The sequence below is a fragment of the Epinephelus fuscoguttatus genome, linkage group LG2 (assembly GCF_011397635.1).
Source record: "Epinephelus fuscoguttatus linkage group LG2, E.fuscoguttatus.final_Chr_v1".
In the NCBI taxonomy this organism is placed as follows: Eukaryota; Metazoa; Chordata; class Actinopteri; order Perciformes; family Serranidae; genus Epinephelus; species Epinephelus fuscoguttatus.
In genome coordinates, this window is record NC_064753.1 from 37,263,980 (window position 1) to 37,289,943 (window position 25,964).

At 41.4% G+C, this 25,964-nt stretch overlaps 1 protein-coding gene across 2 annotated transcripts; it reads right to left on the bottom strand.

Moving 5' to 3' along the window:
* Positions 1-9: 9 nt before the first annotated feature.
* Positions 10-17,282, bottom strand: scg3 (secretogranin III). Of its 2 annotated transcripts, none has more exons than XM_049560050.1 (12): positions 16,826-17,282; positions 15,911-15,963; positions 15,698-15,740; positions 15,302-15,517; positions 14,067-14,209; positions 13,563-13,721; positions 13,255-13,483; positions 12,769-12,885; positions 7,575-7,658; positions 5,764-5,874; positions 4,576-4,665; positions 10-924 (listed from the first exon to the last, which is right to left on the bottom strand). In XM_049560050.1, exons 1-12 carry the CDS (start codon positions 16,926-16,928, stop codon positions 806-808), a joined length of 1,467 nt encoding a protein of 488 aa, XP_049416007.1. In that variant the 5' UTR covers positions 16,929-17,282; the 3' UTR covers positions 10-805. The 2 variants fall into 2 exon arrangements, with proteins under 2 accessions (XP_049416007.1, XP_049415998.1); XM_049560041.1 differs by having other exon boundaries at positions 15,290-15,517.
* Between the last annotated feature and the right edge of the window lie 8,682 nt (positions 17,283-25,964).

Consider the following 25,964-nt stretch of genomic DNA (forward strand, 5'->3'; position numbering starts at 1 on the left):
GTACACAGATAAAGAAAAGGCAATGTTTTAATTGCTTTTAAACTTTAGGAAAAAATCACAAATATTTACATTTAAAAATACTTATCTGGAGTCTCTACAGAGATGGAAATGTTGAACTCACAGAGACATGCAGAGAGTTGATGATACAAACACGGCCCCCTAGTGGGCCCCCAGAAGAATTACAGCAGAACATAGCAGGAGTACGGAGGGCACTGACATGATGCACGACAAATATATTTTTGGTAAAATAAAAAGCAAGAATACATTAAGATCTCACATATACACTGGAAAATAAAGAAATATAATAGGCTATGACGGGTTACACAGAATGAGTACAACTTGATATATGTGCATTTTGTTGCAAAAAAAAAAAAAGTTGGAACCAGTTGATGACGAAGCTACAGCATCATACTCTCATAACATTCATTTCCCACAGGAGTCAGGTTGGAGTAAATGCTAGCATGTAGTTGGACGTGTGAGTTGGTTACATAAAATACTTTGATTTCTCTCTCAATAATATTCTAGTGATTATTACTCTGCGATCTTGGCGTGCAAATATAATCAGTTGTAAAGAATCATTTGACTGTTTTGTTGGTAGTATTATTAAATCCCTTCTCTTGATACGTTTTGGGAATGTCTAAGAGGGTAAACAAGATCCCCTAAGCAGGTAGTTTTGAATACACAGTATATATTTTACCATGCCATGGGAAGTAACTGTAAATAGTCAGGGTTTTGATTGAGATGTTAATGTCAGATTCAGTCCTGTGTTTTAGGCCAGAGGTTGGTTGGAGGATGGGTGACGGCGTTACAGGCTGCTGTAGATCCTCTTGATGGTGTCGCCCTCATCCTTGGCGATGATGCCCTTCTCGATGTAGGAGTCAACCTGCTGGTCCATGAAGTCCTTCAGTTTGGACAGATCATAATCTGAAAGGAGAAAACAAAAGAGGGTTTTTTTAATCTGAGATTCAAAGAGAAAAGATCGTGAGGCCATGGTGGCTGGCAGGAAAGATCAGACATTAAACGTCTTAAGGCGGCACACCCAAACAAGCCATAATCTGGTGCGGTAGTTCATTATCAAGGAGGATTAAGGTCAGAGTTAACATGTTTGTCTGAGGTTAAGAGCACACCACATATGTAATAAGAAGGCCAGAAGATACATCTTTTCAAAATTATACTTCTTACAATGAAATGATTCCTAGAATTCAGTCGGCTGTTGGTGAGTGCCTGTCACTCTTGTTGTTGCAGTATGTTGTTTTGGCAGGTTACACATGTTGAACAGCGTCAGAAACGTTGGAGCCCATTGGTGAATTAAATCACTCTGATTGGCAGTTCAGCTAAGCGCACCAGAAGAGAACCCGAGGACAGGAAAGCAAACAAGCAACTAAAGTCAAGAGGGCATAAGATGGAATCAACCTTGTAAGGCAAGTTTTTTTTTTAAGTCACTGAGCTCTTCAGCAAAAACGGTTTGTAATTGTCTGTGTTACTGTTCGCTAGCACGCTGTAAATATCATTTGTTCTTTCAACACTGGTTTGTGTTGTTAATGTGCTAATCAGGCCCCCGGAATCTCTCAGTCTTGCTTCCAGTTTTTCCCCAGTGGCCACTCGCAGTATTGCAGCGAAAAAATCCCCTGCAGCCCAAATGCGTTTTCTCCACAGGCCTCCATTGTAAAAGAGATGTCTGTGAAACTGTTGACAGGACACCTCTAACTGCAGACAAGCTCAATAATGACTCTTGCTATTATGATTTTTTTTATCCATGGAAGTTTTATATTTGTAAAACTTTCCTTAAGCCAAGAAAAGTGATGTTAAAATCCTTGATGTCATCACATTATAAAGTCTGTAAGATGAGCAGGAATTTGAGGGCAGGCTAGGGGGAAACACTGCTGCGCATATTCAGTGGGCCAGATACCATGGAAATAAACTCAGAAACTAGAAACTCTTTTTGGTGTATGTGCCAGGCGAGCAATTGGACTGGATCCAGTCATTATCATACATGTGGGGAGCATATCTATATTTCCTGGGTTCTATGTTTACCGGGTTCTATGTTCCCCACTTAACCAAGCAGAAACACACTTTTTGTGTAAGCGAGGAACATAGCACCTTTTTTGCAGGGTTAAGTGGGGAACATAGAACCCAGGAAACACAGAACCCGGGAAACATAGGGATGACCCCCATGTATGGTGCTAACCGGCTAACTAGCATCTTAAATCTGTCCTGTCATTCTTCCGGTTTCACTTTTTGAATGATGAATACTGCTGGGTTATTTCCTCTTGCGCAGATGCCAAATGTACATGCTAGTTGGTTGTTGGCTGTTGTTTTTGCGGTGTGTCCAAGTACAACTTCTGGCCGAGGCACAGATGACGCAACAGGCCGTCTATGTCAGCACTAGTTCTTTAAAGTCGGTTTGATGTGTCTAAGCTTGCTAAGGGAGTTATGTCAAACAAACCAGGTTCTCTCAAATACTAAAAGAGCCTGATGCACCTTTAATTTTTTTTTTTTACCCTTTTTTTGGAGAACCATTTGTATTATTCACCTTGCTCCAGACAGCTCATTGTCACTTAACAAAGCACCATAAGGCAGCAGCAGGATGTGGCTATATTTAGAGATGACCACAGCCTAACTCTGTATTATCCATCATGGTAACAAATGAGTTTCATAGAGCAGGCAAACAGCTGCTGCTGCTGCACCACTCCTCCCTGCTCTACCTGACTCTGACTGACTCTGAGTAAAGAGAGAAAAATAAGGACAGAGAGGACGGCCAAAAAGTCACAAAAAAAACTTCTTGAAGACGTTTCTAACAGCAGTCATTTATTCTTGCATCGCCTCAGGATACTGTTGCTTTGCAAGATGACACACATGACGTGTGTGAGGGATTAACTGAATGTGATTAGAGACAGCAGCACTGCTTCCCTCAATCTTGGCTGTGAGGAGCCAGGCGAGACGAAACCAGGATGTCGCTTCACGTCCATCTGCTCCTCGGGCTAATCTGTGTAGTGTGTAGGCGTACACAGACACACACACACGTATGCACACATTTAAACGCACACAGAGCGTCTGCTGAGATTGTCCTAATGTGTGCTTCTGGTAAACACAATATATGGCCCATCGCCCACTCTGTTACTATGACACTGCTTTTTGGTTGAAAAGGCTTTTGTTCTCCTCCAGCTGTACTTTTCTCCGAGGAGAGGGAAGGAAATATAGTGAAAACAGGGATGAGGTTTAATGTGGTACAAAGTGTGTTAGAGAATTGATGCATCACTGTCGCCACCGAGAGTGCCACTATGGGAAAATTGGGTGATTTTGGGAGCACATTTTGACTCTGTGTGCGCATTCAGTCTGAGCCTGTCTGCTCTGACACCATTATCTGTCTGTCTCCTCTGCCCAGATCACTGACAGGCAGGCGGGGAGGCCCCTGTTGTCCCAGACAACCACTCCACGCACCAGAATGCTAATGAAGTGTCCTATATAGAGCCAGGTTGGAGATGAGCACCAAACAAAACTTCCCTGCTGCTTCGTGGCCCCTCTGCTCCGCACTCAGCAGCACTTTAAGCTCAGTGTGTCGGCCCTTATTTTTCTCCCGTATTTAAGATGCACACGAGAAACTAGGTCAAACTTTGTTTTTAAGTGTCATTTATATTGTCTTTCAAGAGTGACTCTGACTCACCAGCGGCTGAATCAGCCATTGATCGACTCAGATTAGCTCAGGCCACTGAACATGAGCAGGAAATATAAATCTCACTGAGCTAGAAGTTTTTGTGTTTTTTGTCTGACATGTCCTGCTGTGATGATCAACAGTTGACGCAGACCAGTGGCCTAAATAGTGAGAACTCATTAACATTTCATTCTCTGCTGCTTAATGAAGCACCACTGGGCATTGATTTTACACTGTGGAGAGCCCGACAACAGGCTTCTCCTGTTAGATGGGTGGACTGTTTTCACAGCTCTGCAGACTGGTGCAGTTTCTGGGTCACATGCTGCTTCTTTATGAATGCTGACAGTTACACTCCGCATAAGGCAGTCCATATAAGTGCACACTTACCGCCACTATAGGTCCAGAGACATGATAACAAAGACGTGATGGTCTTTTCATGGCTTTTTTGTGTTGTTGTGTGAGAAGTGCTAATTATGAACCAGGTCCAACATCACTGACTACATGTCCTTTTCACTCACACTCAATTGCACACATGTACATCATAAATGCTGAGGAACAGGTAGGAGGGATTAAATGAATAGACCTTTGTCTCCAAACAAGGAAGCTGTATCACAAATAATTAGGATGGACTTGTCAAGAATTATCCATATTCATGAGATCTGGAGTGAAGCATCTATCCCGGTATCCCACACTCATTTTAATTGCAAATCAAGGCAAACAAAAGATGCTTCAAATTTTCTGTCCTTCAGTGCGTTGCCTCGGACCTGTCTGTGACCCACCACTGTTTAGCAAGGAGACAACAACTTGCAAATGAGGATGTTTTCTTGGTCTGGCTTTTAAAGCTCAGCAAAGATTGGAGCAGTGAGAGCAGTTTAGACTGACTGCTTTAACCAGAAATATTTGAGCAAGCGAGTGTGTCTCACCATCTTTGCCTTCTTCTTTGCTGTGTTTCTTCAACCACTCGATGTTCTTCCTGATGGCCTCCAGGAAAGTCTCTGACTTGCCAGGCTGATCTGGTAAGAAGAGGAGAAAAAGAAATGTTAAAATCTGCCTCTTGATTGATTCAGAAAATAAAAAATAAGTGTTCTTCTTTTGCCTTTACTACTTCTGTGGTACCTTCACTCAGCAAGCCTTGAACTTATCAATTATTTATACCACAAAATTGTCCTAAAGCAAGATTTTATGCTTTAACTTTGAAATTTCTGTAGCAACGGGAGCACGCTGACAGCAAGGATATTTCTTTCATATTGACTTCGCAGCACAATAAAACACTATTTTCTGGCCTTGGTTTAAAAAGACCCACTCAGTGTGGAAAAGTGGGGGCTACAGTTAGTGTATAAAATCTCCAGGTTTGAGATTTAAGTTGATATTAACCACCATTTAAGATCAGACTATCATTTAACCACAGATTAAATCTAGATTAAAACACATGCCCCTGATTTTTTGATAAATATCATATTATGCAACTCATTGCAGCCTGTTTATGTACAGATTACTGAGAGTTTAGTTGCCATTGCTCAGGATTTACGTCATTTCTAACTGAAATGACTGCCTGGTGGTAATCCTGCTCTGTGTTTCGTTTTGTTTTTCCTTTTTGTATGCGTGCCTGTCTGTGTGTTTGTGTGGATTAGATTGATGAGCGGAGAGAAAATAATGACAGCTGTGACAAGCTTTCCTGTGAGGGTTATTGGACTGGCCTAGTTCAGGCACAAGCAGGGACTTAACTATGATTGGCCCTGGACTACACGGTGTTGTTCCTGTCAGCCCCACTGAGCGAAAACAAAAGGTCGGAAATGGTCACGGCCATTACACTCAGGCTCATTTTGAAAACCTTTTACTGAGGTGGAGTGAAGAGCATTTTTTGCTTCATTGAGCTGATGTGGTGGGAATCTGAGATATGTGAGAATTCTGTGTTTATTTGGGACGTTTGACACAAAACAAAACAATGAAATCATAATGCCAAAAAACAAACTAAAACAAAAAAACGAGTCATGCAATTTACACGGCACAGAGAATCAAATTGTATCAAATTATTTGGTCAAATTATCAAATCACTACACAAAAAATTATTCATGTTTCCTCTGGTCATCAGGACTGGGGAGTGGACTGACTGGTCTCAGCTGATGGCTGCTCCTCCTTGGTCGAGTCTTTCAGGTTCTCATACTCCTTCTGCATCTTGGCGGCCTCAGCCTTCGTGTTGTCGTCCTCATCCAAGATTTTTCCTACAGCAAAGAAAAAACACATGGAGCATTAAAAATCGCTGCTACTTATAGCGGCAGTTCAACATTTTGGGAAATATGCTTACTCAGTTTCTGGCAGAGAGTAATTCACACGTTGAATTCTGTTTGTTTTATCTGTACAAAGTGTAAAAATGACAGTCTGCTGTTTTATGGAGGGCTGTGAGCGGCGACTTCCTGGAGACTCTATATTTATGCTTTATAAGGATTTAACAAACAAGATAATATGTTTTTTTGTTGAGCTTTAGAGGTTAAGGCTAAGACAAGCTAACTGGCTGTAGCCTTGTGTTTAACAGACAGATCTGATAGTGGTGTTGATGTTCTCATCTAACTATCCACCAGAAAGCAAATAAGCATATTTCCCAAACTATTCCCATCAAGGTAAATTTAACCCCTCTAAAATCTATATCTACATGGAAATAATCTGTGGGTCTCAATGCCCATGCCATACTAAAAGTATGCCAGAAAAAGATTGAGTATGCCTCAATACATAGTCAGTCAAATGCAGTATGCCAAAAATACCAGGATGTTCTACAACATCCTGTCTGATTTTGTTGTATAAAAGCCAGCATGCTTTTCTGGCTATTCTGACCCACAATCCTCCACACAGCGGAAGATATGTCACATCAACTGAGCCACAAACCCATGAAAGCTTGACAGCCGACTGACAGTTCCCAGAAGTCTCAGTGATGGATGACAGCACATTCAAGTAACTGAAGATCATTCCAATAGTAATAACAGGAATATTGATTGTTTAAGTGAATAGGAGAGAGAACAGAGAACTGTAGATGTGATTTCACTGTCGCAAATATAATGTTAGAATCTGCAATCTGCGTAGTAATTACTTTAAAGTTTAACTACACACATTGCAAAGCAACAACAGCAAAGAGGTTGATCTTTGTCTCTGGCGAGCTCAGTAAGTGGCGTTTGTTTATCTCCAAGGTAACAGACATAAAAGCAAGAGGGTCAAAGTTCAGGGATTGTGTGCTTTACTGTGTATTTTTTAAGGACAGCTGCAGTACCTGCTAAAAGTATAAAGAAAAAATATGCAATTCGGAACGCACCCAATATGTTTTTGTCCTAGTCAGTGATAAAGGAAGAATTCAGATCCTTTACTGAGGTAAAAGTACTCATGCCAACCTGTAAAAGTACTCAGTTACAAGTAAAAGTCCTGCATTGAAAATGTTATTTAAGCTAATAGTTTTAGCTGCACTTGTACATTTTCATATGTTTTCTGTACAAAAACCTTTGTAAAGTTAATAGTAACTAAAGTTTTCAGATAATTGTAGTGGAGAAAAAGGCACAATAAATCCCTCTGAAGTGTAGTGGGGTAGAAGTAGAGAGTTGCATGGGATTAAAATACTCAACACAACTACTCAAGTGTCTCAAATTTGTACTTCAGTACAGTTCTTGAGTAAGTTGGTTTGTATATCCGAAAAGGTTTTAAAACACTTAAAGGTATGCTGTTGGTTACCAAGTGGTTTCATCAATTAAATTATTCCCCATAGGTAATAACACGATCAAACCATATTTTAAACCATATTTAACAAACCTTTTTATTCCTATACTTGCGTTACGCCTATGTATCTCCACAAAGCCTAATATACTTAATACATATGGTCACACTGAATTAAATTATATGATGTTATAGATGTTTTTGTTGGCTAACTCGTGAGGCTGTTTACCGTTGGGTCCAATGAAGTCCGGAGGCCCCAGAGACTTTCCCAGCTTGTTCTTGGTCTGCATGGCTATCATAGCATCCAGGTTCTCTGCATGGGGGCAAAACAAGCCAAACATTTACTTCAGATTTGATCAGCATTATGACGTCAGTTCACTCTTCAGACAATGAATGAAAACCTCTTATCTGTTTGAAAGCCCCAGGCTGTGCCTGTGTGACTCAGGGGGTGATTATCATTAGAAAAGGGTTCCATCTAATTAATGGAAGAGGGAGATTCAAGAGTATGACGACAGCAAAAAACAAAATCTCTTGCACTATAATTTTCAATAATTCATGAATGCATTATGGACTGAATATTGGGAAAGAAAATATAGTCTCAGAGCAGCAGTAATAGAGATAATTTATCAACAACTACATTTATTACAGTGGGCTACGCTTTCACAACAAGATTAGAGAACATAAAAGACCCTAAATCAGCTGAGTGACACAAACAGATCATATGGTTCTCAGAGACAAATGACAACTGATCCTCTCTGGATTAACAAAGGGGTAAACATTATGTCCAGAAACAGAGAGAGCAGATGTTCTGGAGATACACACATCCCAGATAGCAGCTGAAATTTCATCCCGTATATCAAGTTACAGTTACACTTTACTTTAAGTGCCTGTGTTTAGCATTTAAACAGTAAATGCATGGTTTCTAACACACTATGATGTAGTAGTGGGCAGCTATCATCACCGTTTCTCCTATAAATACATATTTTATATATACAACTGTGTTTTACTATCACTATCTGTGTCTGTTTTCACAAAGAGCTTTAGACAGCAGTTACAGTTAATATATTGGAGCTTGAATACCATGAACAGCTAGTCACTTCTTATCTCGTTACTCCTACATCCATTTAAAGTGTACTGTTCATTCCACTTGCCATATGTCCGTATTTATTGTACTTTACCTATTTAACCAATGTTTAGACTGATGGAATAAATGTCTTGGGACCATTTAGTAGTTAGGGTGAGGGTAGTTTAGCTTTTAGATTCTTGGTCAGTGTTTGGTTCCTGCTTGATACATGCACTTCTTTATCTTAAATCTAGACAACGTGTTAGTAAACACAATTTAGATACTATCTGCTCAGTGTCTTAGCCCATATTCTCAAGGTCTAGATAGTTAACCAGGGTGTCCCATTTCACATCTCCACCATGTCTTATAAATTATACTTTTAGTGTTAGTTAGTTTTTAATGATGCTGCTGGTAAAGGTGGAGCTCATTTAAACTGCTCTATAAACTGCTGAGTGGCTCAACCTATATTAACATCTTGGGCTCAGATTGAAGCTCGTGAACTTGGGGAGTTTTCTTTATACAAGTGAGGAAGTGACATTTAGCATAAAGTGCTGTCATTTTTAATGAGAATGTGTCAAGCTGACACTTTTTTTTTTTTTTTTTTTTTTGCCTTTTTTGGGGTTTCACAGGCAGTATTTTAAAGTAGAATGGCAGCAAGCTCCAGAATCTTATTTTGCTGCTTTCCCCAATGTTTCAGGATACTCCATGCCAGATTCAGTGTATGACATTTTATTCTGGGCGGCATGTTGGTGCAGTGGTTAGCATTGTCGCCTCACAGTCACAGGATTCCTGGTGGGGGATTTGAACCCAGGGTGGGGGAGCCCCTCTGTGCGGAGCTTGGATGTCCCCACAGCCCAAAGACATGCAGGTTAACTGGTGACTCTAAATTGTCCGTAGGTGTGAATGTGAATGGTTGTCTGTCTCTATGTGTCAGCCCTGTGATAGTCTGGCGACCTGTCCAGGGTGTACCCCGCCCCTCGCCCAATGTCAGCTGGGATAGGCTCCAGCCCCCTCACGACTCCCAGCAGGATAAGTGGTTACAGAAAAATGAATGAATGAAGGACATTTTTATGCAATTGTTGCACCTCAATATTTGCATTTACATGATGTTGCCGGAAAAACAGGGTTTTTGGCCCCTTGACACCAAAAGGCCTGGAGTTGGGGATGTTCGTTTTCAACTTGTGATGGCTCAAGGTTTAGGTTAACAGGAAATAATAGTGAAAAAAAGGTATTAGAAAACATCCTGACAGCTGGTCCTGGCTCCTAGCCTATATATTATAACCTATTTGCAAGCTTTAACATAAATGTGGCGAAGTAAAACTAGAAAGATTAGCATAAATGGAAATAGCCTACTCAAGTGTAGAACAAGTACCCTTTAGAATTGTACTTCAGTGCAGCGTGTAAACGTACTTAGCTACATCCACCACTGCAGGAAGCTTATTTCAGTATAAACGTGGGCCCGTAATACTGAATAGGGGGACTAAAAGTAAAGTGCGACCCAAGCACCTCTCCAATATTTAGAGTTAGAGACATTCTGGTCATTTACTTTGAGTACACCACTGTGCAAAGAGAAGAAAATATGACTACAGGTTAGAGCAGCTGAATCAGGTCCAGATCTTTCGGGACTCTTGCACAGTGACAGGATATTAGATATCTGGATGTTAGGACACAAAGAAAACAAAGCAATAAAACGAACAGAAATGTTTGATTTCAGCGCTGTGACCGAGCATCAAGGATCCAAAATGATTTCCTCTCTCATTTGCCTTCACTCGCTTTCATTTCTTATTATCTAAGCATCTCACTTGCACTTTCTGTGTATCTAAGCTGCCTCCTCCCACCTGTAGCGCTGTGGAAGCCCATTATTTCACTCTGCCCACACACACATCAACACCATCTTTCTTCCTCCACCATTCTCTTCCTCTACATCTCCATCTATCTTGGGGCCTGTATCACCCGATTAGAGTTGACTGACAGCCCTGTGTATTCAGTTGTGTACCTGGGTGAGTCACTGGAGCATCACAGCCTAGGTGGGGGGAGTGAAGGTGGGGAGTGGGGGGCATTAGCTTGTTGCTAGGCGATGGTGGGATTCCGTCCTGTTATCTCCTCACAACCTATACTACATAATGCCAGGGGGGTTGTCTAGGAAACCCTAGGCTTTTGTAATGGTATATGCCTGTTTTGTTCTGGTGTGATCATTTGTTCCGCTGTAAGAGACAACACGCTGCTGGAGATCATTTCAAAGAGCACTAATTAACCTTCTGCAGCCTACGTAAGGTCAGCCTTAGTTTTAATACTTGATCACAGCTTTTATAGCTAGTGGCATTTACACTTTGTAAATGTGTTCCAATTGGCCAGAAATTGTATTTCTGATCGGATTAGCTGATTAATTGATAACTCAATAGACAGAGAATTTTTGATTTATCAGTTTAATTAAACGCCAAACTTTTTTTGTTGTTGTTCTAAGCTTCTCTAATTTGAAGACTGGCTGCTTATCTATGTGTTACATGACTGTAAACTGAATATCTTTCCATGTTGGATTGCTGGATAGAGAAAACAAGCAAATTGAAGACATCGCACTCGGCTCTGGAAATTTATGATGCCCATTTTTTACAATTTAAACATTAATTTATCGGAAAATAATCGGCATATTCAGCGATAATGACCATAATCTCGCTGCCCTAGATGAAATCATGTTTGCTGAGCTGGTTTTAAAGCACAACTATGTTATAAAAGAGCACATCATTTCTATTTTCTTCACGCTGGGACTGATTTGAGCAGAGAGAGAGTGTGAGTGCTGTTGTCTTGGGTTTCCTGAGGCCCACACAGAGAGATGACAGCTGTCCCTTACAGGTGGCTGACCTTTCCACTGGCCACTGATGTGATGGCCAGCCATAAAAAGTAGCCTGTTATACAGGGTGCCCCTGACACTAATCTGTCCGTGCAGGCTTTACACTCCACTGCACCAGCTGATAGGGAACATTAGCTCGACTGAACACACAGAGAACACGAGGAAAAAGCACATACATAAAACACAGAGGCAGAGAAGTGCGTGTGCGCTGGCGGCTAATGCAGTGGACAGATTCAGACTTAGATTTGAAACCTTTTATCCACACATAAACCACACATACTGTTCAACATGGTTGGAACCAATATCACATTACTATGAATATGTCAGCCATGTTTAACTGTAATGCTTTAAATCAGTGATACTCTCAGTAAATGTAAAACAAAACCTCCTTTTTGTTAGTTTAGGTAACATTAGTTGGGAATTATTATTTTAGACAACATCCTTTTGTTGATATGATCATATGATCATGATTCCACAGAGAATAATAAGTACATTTTCTTTAGTGTACAATTGCCTGAAAAATAATGATCCTTGTGTTATCACTACATCATAATTAGTGGTTTATATCTACATAGGGAGCAGGTCCTCGTCTACTGAGATCACCATGTTGCACTGCCATGATTCTACAGTAGCCCAGAACGGACAAATACTGGGTCTAGATAGGGCCGTTTGTGTTTTCATTACGGCACCTGTAGTTTGCAGCCTCTTCGCAACAAGCTAACCAGCGTCGGGAAAAAAAGCACAGCGTACGTAATCAGGTCCATTTGTTTTGGAGAGGCTGAGGCCCTTGCAGATAATTTGGCTCCTGTTAAAAACCTCCTGAATGTCTGGATCTTAAGTTATCAAAGAAAAGAGCTGAGCACACATCAGCAGGCACTGGGCTAGCAGCTGTCTCCAACATGTTGAACAGTGTCAGAGAGACACTGATTTGTAATGCGAAGCTGCTTTATTCAGTGTTTTTCACTGGTTTAAATCACCTGGTCCAGTTGCTTCTGAGAGGAAGTGACCTCTGAGGATAATTCGGCTCCCAATAAAAATCTCCTGAACAATTAACACTTAAGGAATAAAGAATTCTAACCAGGAGTTCACGCTTGACACAGGGGAGAAGTTTCAGCTGGTTGGAAGTTGCAATCCTAACAGCTAGATGCCACTAAATCCTGCGTACTGCTCCTTTAAATCAAGGTCTACAGTACTAGCTTTCATGGGAGATTTTATTGGACTCTTTCCTGGACTTTTCAACCACATCATGAGCGTTATATTTGGGTTGAAAGGTTCAGAGGAAGCTAATAAATGGAACTATTTCCAGGTCAAGAATGAACTGTTACATGAAAAATACACAATATCATCAAGTCAGCACCCTGCCCTATGTATACTGTGCATTATGTGATTTACCACAAATGCAGCAAGGTCTCTGATGACTGTGGCATGTGCCATACAATTCTATGCTTGCTGCTCTGGCACTGAATGTACCAGACTACAGATAAGCAGTGTTGTTTTTGTGTTATGTCTTACCCAGATAGGACACTCCCTCCTCTGGCGTGATGGTGCCGTACTTCACCATCATCCTCACAAAGTCTATCAGTGTCTTCATGATGGTGATCAATGTCTCTCTTTCCTGAGTGTCTTGATCTGCAGCGGCAAACCAGGGAGCAAATCCAGCATTAATGCCCAGCTAATGGTAATTGGCTACCGTGGCGTTAATGTTACCACATGGTGTTTGACTGTGGGGGTCATGATGAACGGATTATAAATAATTAGTGATGTGTGTGCGTGTTTTATCCGCACTTCCTAGGAAGATGTGTCAGGGAAACAAAGGCGGACAAAACAAGCACTGACTCATCCTTGAGAACAATATTGCCATGACAACAACGGCTCTCTAGCCCTGTTCTTGATCTGGAGAACTTCTATCTTTGGATGAAGGATGCTGTGAAGCGATAATGTTTGTGTCTTTGATCTAAACTGTCAAACGAACCTCGGGGTGTGTGTGTGTGTTTTTACCTGAGTCGAGGCTCCTGAGCAGACGGTAGAAGTTGGGGAAGTACTGCAGGTCCTTGAGCCCGTCTTCGGGACTCACCTCGTTGCCCTCTTCTTTGTCCCAGTTGTTGTCGGCTGTGTCACCTCCCTCTTCTTCTGCATCCCTGTCCACCTCGTCCTCAGTCTCGTCATCATTTTCTTCCTCATCCTCTTCGTCTTCATTGTAGCGGCGTCTGGGGGGCCCCCACGAGTCCTGGAGAAGCCAGAGTTTTTTGTTGTATTATTGTCATCCTTATTGTTATCATCATTATCACTTCTTTGCAGGTTTTTACCCTGTTTGCGTCCGAACCCTGGTCGTCCTGCTGTCCTCTAGTTTCTTGGTCGTTGCTTTCAACATCTTCAATCTCATTGTTCTTGGCGTTTTCGGTGATGAGATCCTGGAGTGCCTCAGCCACCTGGTACTCCAGAGTATCCGCCTGGCTGTCTGTGATCTACAGAAAGACAAAGAGACTGAGAACAATTGTTTGTAATAACAAATGTGCTGTCAGACGTGTTAGAACAGAACAGCGTGCACTGACTATAAACCTTTTTGTATCACATATCGATCACTGTCACTGAGAGAACCATCTCAGGGAGCAATTTGGACTCCGCCAAACTACTTATTGAGTGTCAAAAAAAGTAATTTACAGCGGAAATCATGGAACAAAGTACAATTCACACATCTCTTCCTCTGCTGGTGAGGAGACAGGGAGTGCAATGAGAGAGACAGTTCCTGTTGAGTAAATGTCACGCTACACGCTGTGTCGAATCGAGCGGCGCACAAGCTAACAACCTACCAGCCCCAGTTTGAGCAGTTTTGAGACGATCCTGTCAAACACCCCTCTGTCGTCCTCCTCGTAAATCTTGTTTGCGATCTTCTGGACAATGTCCTCTGCTGTCAGCGGAGTGCCGTCGACCTGGCGGAAGCTTTCTGGGTCATCTTAAAGGAAACAACACATATGTCATCATTTGTAACTTCCTAAACATGCTTATTAACCACAGAAAGCAGATGTTTGTGCTTTAATGCTTAATCTGTTTGACTGTTTATTCTCTCCTCCTTCCTCTTCTCTCTATTGTTGAAAAAAATGTGTTAAACCTGGAACTAAAAATGAAGTCTCTCTCTCACTATGTGGCAAAGATAATTTTGTCTTCTCCTCCTCATATTCAACATATCTTTATCCACATGACTGAGTAAGAAATGTGCAATTGTTATAGCTTGACTCTTACATAACAGTCCCTGCTGCTCCTCAAGGTCCACGCACAATAAAAATAAGCAGTGCTGGAATACTTTTGCCCATATTGGCAGGTTGACTCATCGGTGATGTACTTTACCTTCAAACGGCAGGCCTATTTCTGTGTCACTAAAGGAAATAAGAAATGAAATCCAGACTGCGCTTGCCAAATTTAGATGTAGCGTAACCTGACGAGCTGCTTGTCATTGCCGGGCCGACCGCATGAATCGATGAAGTGTAGCACTCAGCGCTTTGTGCCTGAGTCACCTCGCCTCAGAGACTCTGCTTTGTGCTGATGATTGGACTGGATATCAGATTACATGCGTGTACAGTGAAATGTGTGCTGAGCTGATGAAATCTATTGAGACTCAAAATCTGTGTCAGCATGATTGGATTTTGAGTGAACTATGAAATATGAATTCAACATTAATGGTCCAGAAAAAATCCCAGCCATGCATTAAAGAGTCTCCTGTGAAGACAGCGAGCTGGTACCGCAGCATAAGCTTTCACAACAGTGTCTGTGAGGAAGAGGATAATCTCTCCCTCTTGCATTCACGTGTCCTGTCTTTGACTCTTTCTATCTGTCTCTGCTTATTCCCATCACACACACGTGTTTCCTCTGCCTATTCTGTCTCAAAATGTCTGCCTGGTGGCCTGCCAGCGACAGTCAGAAGCATCCTGCATGTGGCCTGCCCTTGGCGACGGGGGGCAAAGGTCACAGAAGCAGAAGGAGTCAGACCCAAACAGTGGCCTGTATGGGCAAGATGCATGGTGACAGGTGTGCGTACCCTGGTACTTGCCGTAGTCCATCCCATTCTTGGTGGAGTCGTAGTCCTCAGCCAGGCGCCGGCTCTTGGTGGAGTCTGACTCATCTGGGACGTACTGGTCCTCCTTCTTGAGCGGCACCTCAGTGGTTTCCTTTGATTTCTGGCCGTCAGCCAGTGACTTCAGCACGGTGAAGTCATCAAGGTCCTGCTCTGACTCTGCGTCCTTGGAGGCAGAGGGACGCTTGCTCTCTGAAAAGGCAGCAGACACGACATGATCAAACTGGAAAAATAAAACTGCAGATGAACACATTAATAGTTTTTATTTCTCGATACAGACGATGCCTGTTTTACTGGAAGTGCTGCAACATGAACCCATCCAGCAGGCGGAAATAAAGTCATTAATTGATTGGCAGTAAGGTTTCCTCTTACCAGCTGACTGCACCGCAGCCTTCACGCTGTCTGCCTCAGCAATCTGGAGGAAATGATGAACATTAAAGAAATAATTTCCACTCAGGATATAAGATCTGATTAATAATGTTTGCTGGGCTAATACCAAGGTTGTTTGACAAGTGACCATAAAGCTCATTTGACCGGATATTGGATGAGGAAATTAGCTTTGGTGCATGGAGGAAGAGAGCTTACCTGCTCTTGTAGGGGCCTCTCTTCTGTCAGCTGTCTGTTGTACACAGTTTTATCTGCAACATAAAAAAAACATGTACTTACTAAACTGGTGGCTGAAAACAGACTCAGGTTTTACATGTTACAAATGTGAACTGCACATAAATAAAAACGTTTTAACAAATCCATGATGAGATCATTTACTTCCATTAAAAGTGTCACAATTTTTTAAAACCATGAATTATGTTTTTCTTGTCATTTGAATACATTTGTATCTGTCAGATTTGTGTGTCCATTTCTGCTCTCCTAGCTCACCATGCACCACAGAGGCAGAGCTTAATCGGATTATCAAACAAAAGATTAAACTGCGTCGAAAATAGACCACAAGCGGCCATAACATGCGAGCAGGAGTCATTAAAAACCCCGCCAGTCACTGCTGAGCTGGAGCTGAACTTTAAAGGCACTGCTTTGTGCTCTATTTTTCTTGATCAACAGGTTTATGGATGAATAAAATAATGTAGCTCCCAAACAGTACAGGCAACAAAACATTATAAAACCTATGTACAAGGATAAACAGTAACTGCTCAGTAATTTCCAATAAACATCCCTTTAACTGCTCATATGAGCTGAACAAGATTACAAGTGTGATGGTAACATTTTGTGTCTCTGCAGATATTTTAATGCTTTTAAAGGTTTAGATTATCAATAATTTTTTATGATACACTTTAGGTATTTTGAATATAGGGAGCCATGTGTGCTGAACAAAGAGTGCTGTGACCTTATTGCACTTTGTGGTGCTTTTAAAATCTCCTGCGTAATCTCCTGCCTCCAGCAGCAGTTCTCAATACTATTTTTACATTAATAAACATAGTATTCCACAAACAAATGCTTTACATTACATGACTATAATCTCATGGTTAGAGGCGATGGCCAACTCACCATCCGTTGAGGCTGTAGGTGTGGGGAAGGCAGATATCTGGCTCACTACATTCAGTGCTAGAAGCTGGAAAAGGACGAAAAGGCCAAAGTATTTTGACGCCATCCTGAAACCAGCTGTCTCGGAGTGTCCAGGAGGAAGATAGATCCCGGCTGCCTTACTGTCCGTGGTCCGGTTTCCTCCTCCAACGTGCTGAATGTGTGGACAGCTCCGCTCCGCTCCGGCCGGCCGCTGGTGCTGAAACTGCCGCGGAGGCTGCGCCTTGGAGTACCCGCTCTGTGAGACGCACCGGGCGGGGAGGGGCTGGCCAAATCTCCGGCGTGCACTGGAGCTGTTGACGAGGCGCGGTGCTGAAACCAGGTCACCTCTCTATTATTATAACCAGATAAGCAGGGAGGCTCTTCAAGCCCCGTGTGAGCTCCTGCATCACCTGCCAAGGCAGTAATAGAGCCCACTACAACAGGACCTGCCCCCTCTGTCCTTACAGAGGAGGAGGAGGAGGAGAGGGAGGAGGAAGAGGAGGTGAACACTGCAAAAAGTGTCCATCCTGCCAAGACATTTCAGCTAGTGTTTAGTCCTAAAAATAATTTTTGTTCATTGTTTATCAGGGGGAATAATATACAAAAGCAAATGGATGATCTGACACATTTCTAGTGCCAAAAAAATTGAATTAATTAAGATTTTTATTGACATAACTAGTGGAGTAGATACTTAACCATTAAAATCTTTTTTGCAGAAACATCCTAAGAAAGTGGGACTGTGCAGAAGTAAGCACCATCATTGTTACATTATTTGATTAATGTTTGACCCAGAACATCTCTAAGTGTTCAGGAGAGTAGGAACAAAACGCTGAGTTGATTATTTTTCGCAGCGTTTGAGGAGAAAATCCGCCCATCCCGTGCGTCACACACAACCTGCGTCATGGTTGTAGATCTTCCACTGGCCGGTCAATAGCAATCGTTATTAAAAAGGCAAACAATTAGACACGTAAACAAAAGGAGGGGAGATATATTAGTCCAGTTTTATGGCCGCCTTGCTTTCACAGGATCAGAGTATCGCTAATTAGATGCAGGTTGACGTCTCTCATGGATGATTCAAGTGTTATTGGGTTCAGTTTCCAGCGGCCTATTCAGTTCCCAAAAGTGAAGTTTCCAAAAAACCAAGTGGTTTAATTTCTCACTTCTTTTATTAGACTTTAGCAGGAGGAGAGCAGAAGAATAATTTGCTCCCAACTCACGACACTGCACTTATTATAATAGCAATAGAGATGACTTCAAATAGGAGTTCCTTGAAATCTGTAATGTGAAAAGGAAGCATCAGATATGAGGTAAAATCATGAAAAAGCTTGTCATACAGAACACTGACAACTCATTTCATTTGTCAGGGTGAAAGGAAGTGTGGGACTCTCACAGCAGGCTGCATGGATGCAACGTGGAAGTCATTAGTAGCATCAGGACATATGATTTGGATGATGTGGTGTGTCACTGTTAATCCTCTGGTTTATGAAAGCCTCATGTCTGAGATTAAAATGCATTTGTGACAGCATATTCCTCTCTCAGAGGAGTCATTTTGCTTCACAGCATACATTTGCCAGTCATAATGACAAGTAAACTGAGATGAACTTATGTTACTTTCCTTACTTCCTTACTTATGTTACTACCTTACTACATATCGAGGGGAAACACTGGACCTTTAACTCACTTTTTGACACTTATAGTTACTGTTTATGTTTTAAAAAGTTACCATAAAACTTCAGTTAATAGCCCAGGCTATTATTCACTTAAATCACTGAAATCAAATTGTTTATTTAAACCATCCATCCATCCATTTTTGTAACCACCTATCCTCTTGGCTGTAGTCTATCCCAGCTGACATTGGGCAAGAGGTGGGGTACACCCTGGACAGGTCACCAGACTATCACAGGGCTAGACAGACGCCCATTCACTCTCACATTCACACCCACGGACAATTTAGAGTCACCAATTAACCTGCATGTCTTTGGACTGTGGGAGGAAGCCGGAGTACCTGGAGAAAACCCACGCTGACACGGGGAGAACATGCAAACTCTGTACAGAAGGGCTCCCTCCGGGGATCAAACCAGGAACCCTCTTGCTGTGAGGCGACAGTGCTAACCACCACATCACCGTGCTGCCCTAATTTAATAAACCAGTACTGACCAATATTTAAATAAAGTAGCACCCATGATTAAATGAATAGGCCTTAATGAACAAAAAACAGCTGTTCACTCCTGGAATTATTTTATGATTTAATACCTTGCAGTAATTTCCTCAATGAATGTTTGATTTTACTTTTTTATAATCATTCATTGGAGGGTATTTTTTCAGCCAAGGACACACAAGTGACTACCTCCGCTTTTCAAAATAAGAAAACAAGGTCTTAACGGTAGATACAAGTACAAGTAGATACAAAATACGTGTGGAAATATGATTCATTGGATTATATATTGCAGGATGTATAAAAATGGGTGTGGATGGTGGCCCACTTTTGAAAATGTTGTCCCCTGAATGTAAACTAACGGCTGGCCTGTTCATCAGTTTTCTGTTTTATCAGTGTCCCTCAATTTGTTTGTGTTTGTGCAGTATGAGCCATATGGTCATGGCGATGTATACGCCACTCTCGCTGCTCAAATCAGCAGTGGATCCGGCTGATATCCTGGCTACGATACCCGTCAAATGGTGTGCAGACTCCACCTAGTTGGTGCACCGCAGGTGTATGCCACCCTGGGGCAAAACAACTGTCTTAGAGTCTTTGTCTCTGATTGAATGTTTTCGTACAGGCGTAGTTGATTCTTGCAGATGCCATTAGCAGCACAGGAGCAGCCATATGAACATGATTTTTTCACAGACTATCTGTCTCATGAACAACTGTCAGGATATATTGACAGTTAAAAAGTAAAAGTTACTTCCTGTAGCTTCCAGTAACATTTTGAATTCATGACTTTTACTTGTAAGGACGTACGTTTAAATTATGCTTTTCTACTGTTGCTGAAGTGAAGGATCCGAGTTCTTTGTCCACCACTGAGCAGAGTAAATGTAGCTGTGATTTAATGCTGTTTACTGTCAGTTGTTCTTTTCCCTACACAGAATGTAGGAGGTTTGTTAGCTTTGACCCTGTTAAGATTTAGTACCACTGTTGGCTGGCTGTGTGCCATTAGTGGCTTAAGCGTGTGTGTGTGTGTGTGTGTGTGTGTGTGTGTGTGTGTGTGTGTGTGTGTGTATTTGTGTGTATCTTTGTTTGTGTGTGTGTCCTATCTGTTACTGCTCCTTGCTTCTATAGACTATAATACAACAGGATGATGCCAAGAGCAGACATATTGTCCTGTCATAGTAGGGAAAGCACAAGTGTTACTAACAACCTCTATTCAAAGCAGCATCCACAGCACCAGGACCCTGACATTTCATTCACATCTGTGCATCTGTGTTCCCACCATAGAAGGTCTACACAACACAAAAGGCCCCATGTCTCGCAGGTGTTTTCAATCACTCTGCCTGATTAGACCTTCAGTCAGGTTGAAGCTGCGAGAGGTGCAGCAGCACTAACAGGACAGTGAGGAAGAAGTTGATTAAGCTCAGTTTGTTCACGCCCACACAGTGCTGAGAAGAGGTCTAATCAAGCAACATAAGTGAATACAGCTGTGCATATACCGCCACCATTCAGGAACGAGTACACAGTATTGATGAAAAAGTATTGATGCCATTTTTTAAAACATAGAATTGGGAAGGATTGTGATTGCTGTGTAATGTTGCTGTTGTTCAAAGGAAGGTTTCAGTGAATGGAGTACAGTGCTTTATTCACTACAGGTATACTAATAACAGAATACACAATGAAATTCAACACATGAAATGAAACATGTTCAACACTGGACAACATGCAGAGCAGTTGTGATGTGACTGACTTAACTGGTCACATTAGTCACAATGAGCTGCTGTGACTGTGAGCAGTATGTGTTACTGGGACTCACACACAAGGGTTTCTGGGTAATGTAGTATGTGTGAAAATAAGCTAAGAGAGACAAAAACCGAGAAGCTGCATGCTGGTCAGTTTATGTTAGACTGTGATCATGTTCAATAAATGGTTGAGTTCAAGAGCATGAGTCAGTGAACTTCATGATAACAGTAATTAAAGGCTTATGCGGGGGTGGACAAAATAACAGGAACACCTAAAATTAAAGGAGATGTATGCAACATTCATACACACCACAATTTGGTATGTTAACATATTGTGGAGTAATAGCGTCCTGAGAAGAGAATTAAGTCTATCTCTGTGTGTGGTGTAATCTGAGCTTCTCTGCTCTTTGTTGTGGTAGATAGTGGGTGCGGTTACATGATGGCTTCTCATTCAGAATGAAATAAATCTGAATGAAATCATTTGGAATTAAAGTCTTTCCAGGTAGTTTACATGGGAAATATTCATTCCGAATGAGGGTTTACACGGGAGATCAGCTTTTAATCGCCTGTATTCGGGTCCACGCAAGGTTTGGGGCAGGGAAGGTTTCTGATTGGATAGGAGGCGGGGCGGATGTTACGTGTTTATGTTTACCGGAAGAAAACACTGTAGTCCTCGTTCAGGACAACAAGATGCTTGACGACACTGTTCTTAGTGCCTTTTTCAGGCTTGTTTTGCTTATATTCTTGAAGCAGCAGTACAGCAACAACCTTGTTCTACTAATGCTTCGTCTGTTGAGGAGGAGAAGGGAGGAAGAAGGTCAAAGAAGGGAGACAGATGACTGTGCTTTGGTGAATGGAAACCGGTTAGTGCAATGAGTCCGATGGCTCTGTATACGTCATCGTGGCAGAAGGGCAAGGAAACAAGCATGCACAGAAAGACCGGAATTAACTTAAAGAGGAATGAGTGTATACAAGTGCGAGAAATTATTTCATTCGGAATTAGAAACGGAATATTCCAGCCCCTTACATCGGAATGAATTTTCAGTCGCATTGGCCATGTTCATTCCGAATTAGGTGTTTACAAGATCACTTTTAATAGGAATGAACTTTCATTCTGAATGAAAAGGGAATTAAACTGTCCATGTAAACGCACTCAGTATGGTGCATGCTAGTGCATGTGTGTGTGTATCCCACAGGCTATAGCAAACTCTGCACTGTGCTCAGTTGCCTCCAACATAGTCTAGACCCACCCTCCAATTCCCTCCTGTTACCACCGTTAGCTCTTTCAGCACTGTTGTCACTGCCTCCATGTTGAGAGCCATGTGCAGGCAATCTAGGCTAGAGGTGTAGTGCTATTTGTTTAAGCACCACAGTGCACCTATGACATGCGCACAAGCACATGGTTAAATTGTGGTTTGTTTCAAAGGTTATGTAACTATGGTTTCACATATGCTAGCCTACATTAATCAACTACAAAATGAAAGGATGTTTTCCTGCTTTTTCAGCTTTACTTGTAACAGTTAGGGAGATATAGACTGAGACAAAATAATGTAGCTCACTGTGCTGCTCAACTGCTCTACCACCAGCAGCTACTTTTAAGCAAGCAAGCAACTTTTAAGGCAGAGGGTTTTCTTGCATGTTGCTCAGTGCATGAGTAAACACTGTGAATCAATCAGCACACCTTAAATACCAATTATGACAACTTTGACCATTCCATTTGTTTTTATCGTCTCTCATGACCTACGCTTCAGTGATGACTCAGTGCAGATCAGATCTTAGAATTAATTCTGCCCTATCACGGTGCCCTGTGCAGCACAGGGTGGGATGTTTGCCACCTCCTGTGGGATGACTGTACTTCCTGTCCTCTGCCTGGCTCAGCAGTCTAAGAACAGGAGCACTGCCAAGAGGAAGGCCAGTCAGATACTTAGTACAGTAAGAACACCAAAAACACCTACGAGGTAATCATCCAAAGCAGTGACAATCATCCTGGAAAATGGGACAGCTTGCTGATTCAGCTTTACATTGTTTCTCTGAATTTACCAATCCACCATAAATGATCTTTTCTGTCACTCAGTCTGTCACCATGTGCAAAATGCACTACTCTACTGACATCTTGTGTGTGGTTGCTGTCATTACAGCCACTCTTCTGTTGCTTGTTTTCCTCAGAAGCACCTTGACAAAATGCCAATGTGTAAACAACTCCCCCCCCACCCCCAAAACAAACACTACTTATCTGTCAGCCTCCACCCTGAGAGAGAGAACATTCACAGGGACTTCCTGACCTCCGATTCCAAAAAAACTCCATCTCTTGTAAACTACTGGTCGCCTCTAATTGCACTTGGCTTATTCACATACTTTTTTTTCCCTTATAAGCGCTGCACCATTTCATTCCATTCCTTTATTATTATTTTTTTTTACCCCTTGTTGTTCTGAACTGTGAGATAATCTCTGTCCCATTGCACTTCTACGGAGGCGTATTGCATTCCCTTGACAAATAAAAAAAAGCCCTGTTTTTCTGAGTAATTTTTTCTGTTTTTCTGAGTAAGTTATTTATTTGTCTGTTCTTCGTGGTAATATTTTCTGTTTATCTGAGTAATTTTTCCCTGTTTTTCTGAGTAATATTTTCTATATTTCTGAGTATTTTTTTCCCTGTTTTTCGTAGCAATTTTTTTCTGTTTTTTTTATGGTAATTTTTTTTTTGGATCAATAAGGGTAAGGCACGTAATTAGTTACACACAGGGTATGATAATCTAGCTATGTTTTTGACTGCATCCTTCTAGTGTAGGCCTATCACTCAGTGTAACAGGTTGTAAAATCATGCCCATACTAACCTAACCTGTTACATTGAGCGATAGGCCTACACTAGAAGAATGCAGTCGAAAACACAGCTAGATTATCATACCCTGTGTGTAACTAATTACGTGCCTTATTGATCCCGTAGTTGAAATTGTCTAGGAGCAGGAACACGGATGCAAAATACATCCATGAGGAGGAGTCACCATGGATGCAGGGGTCACTTGCAGGTGCCAGGTCCCTAGTGTGCCCCTCCCCCACCCCTTGGCCTTTTATCTTTGTTTAAATAAAGAGTTTGATCTTCAAATGCTGGTACTGGTTGTGGTCAAGTTTAGTTAGTTTCTGTCTCTGTGTATAAGTGATATTTTTACTCATCAGTTTAGTTTTATTCTCATTATTTAAATTCAGGGTGCCGCATTTGTATGGTATCCTGTGAAAACTGTTGCTACAAACAAAGTTGCTGTATCCCACACCCAGCGCTTTTATCTGGCTCACCTTCCTCGCAGAATGATGTCACTTGGATGTACGCTCCTGTTTGCCAGATGTGGGCCGCAAGCGGGTCACAGCAGCCGCATGTCAGCCAAGAATGAACCAAATAAACCAGAACTGTCATGTGCCACAGCTCATTGTAATTCTGGCCCAGATCCAATCCATATTCTAAACTTCTATCCGGCCCAAATACTGCATGGAGTGAAGACAATGGTGTGTTCCACTCCTGTTTGTCAGATCTGGGCCACACGCAATGCTGCATGTCAGCTAAAACAGATCTAAATTAACCAGAAATGTCCCTAATCTGGGCCACAGTTAATTTTTATTCTTGCTTCTGTATCCTCATCCAGTCCAAATGCTGCATGGAATTATAGCAATTGTCTGTAAAGGCCACCGGTAGGCAACCTGTGGCTCTGGTGCTAAGTGTGGCTCCAGAGCTGTCTGTCTGTAACTTTGATTAATAAATATATGAAATAAATAATGGTTGGTTGTTTTTTTGTTTTTTTTTTACATTAATTTCATTTTATCAGTGTTGTAGGCCTAAAGACATTTTTACATTCTGCAGCTGTAAAAATGTCAGGTCTATATACTGAATAAAAACAATGTGTTAACATTTCAGCAAGTGAAACTGGCACCTGGTCCTTGAAATGTTGTCCAACCTCGATAGCAGTGGCTTATCTTGAGTCTTCCTAGCTGGTGGATGCCAAATCCAAACAAGTAAACGTCTTGGTATAAAATAGAGATTTTAGTAGTGTGTGGACAGATTTGTTTGCTTTCACTGTCAGCAATGAAAAGCTGAAGAGAATTATAAATAGTGCCCTGCACAGTAGCCATCCTGTGGTAAAACATGCTCATTAAGACTATTAGTACAGGCTAATTTAGACTTAATAGGCTTTAGTACCTTCATTATAAGGCTCAAATATGTTTTGCAGCTCCACACAGACTTTTTTGTTAGTCAGAAATGGCTCTTTTGATAGTAAAGGTTGCTGACCCCTGGTGTAGGCTGTAGGAGATTATTACCAGATCAAGTGTGTGTTTGTAGTGAATATACTGCCATCATGTGTTCACTGAATCTACCACAGTCTGTTATGAAATTAGGGGATTTTTTGTTGGTAAGTTTTTTTTTAATAAACTATACTTATCACCAGTGATGGAAAGAGTACTATAATACCGTACTGCAGTAAAAGAACTGTTCCATTAAATACATTTATTTTATATGATCAGTGTTGGGAAAATTTCTTTAAAAGTGTAATAAGTTACAGACTTACTCTGTTAAAAATGTAACAGGTAATGAAGTACTTTAATTACTACATCAGAGTCAAATAACGTATTACATTTGATTACTTTTTGATGAGTTTTCTAACAAATTATTTAAACTGGGCAGTAAAACTTAAAATCTGGTAACAGGTTGTGCCAAAAGAAGGCTTTCCTGCATGGTGACAAGATGCAAAGCAACAGAATAAAAGTTATATTTTACATATAAACTGTTACTGAAAAGAAGAAGTCCAGATATAACCTGTTTTCAATCACAAACATCTTGATAAGTAACTGTAATTTAACCACATCATTTCTCACTAACTGTAACTGAATACGATTATATTTTGTAATGCACATGTAACTAGTTCTTCCCCAACACTAATACTGCTGTTAAATTAGGGTACAAAATAAATTTCCATAAATGTCAAGGTACATACTAGGGGAACAACATGAACCAATATGACCACCTATGTCCAAACATTTGTCATACAACTGACTATCCATGATAAATATACAACCTTCCTCAGTGTCGCCTCACTAGAGTTAACCAGTAAAGAAATAATTAAACAAAAATAACTGACTATAACTAAAAAGAGCTTTGAAGGCATAGGCGAGTGCAACAAGCAATATTAGGCTATAGAAATCAACAGCTGAATAGACCATTACCAAGGCAGACAATACAGAGATGCATAAA

Coding starts and splice junctions, on each gene's coding strand:
- scg3 (XM_049560041.1), bottom strand. CDS start 16,928: ATGGCGTCAAAATACTTTGGCCTTTTCGTCCTTTTCCAGCTTCTAGCA. Junction 7,659..12,768: donor GGAGGGAGTGTCCTATCTGG/GTAAGACATAAC, acceptor GCCCCCATGCAG/AGAACCTGGATGCTATGATA. Junction 925..4,575: donor CAAAGAAGAAGGCAAAGATG/GTGAGACACACT, acceptor TTCTCCTTTCAG/ATTATGATCTGTCCAAACTG.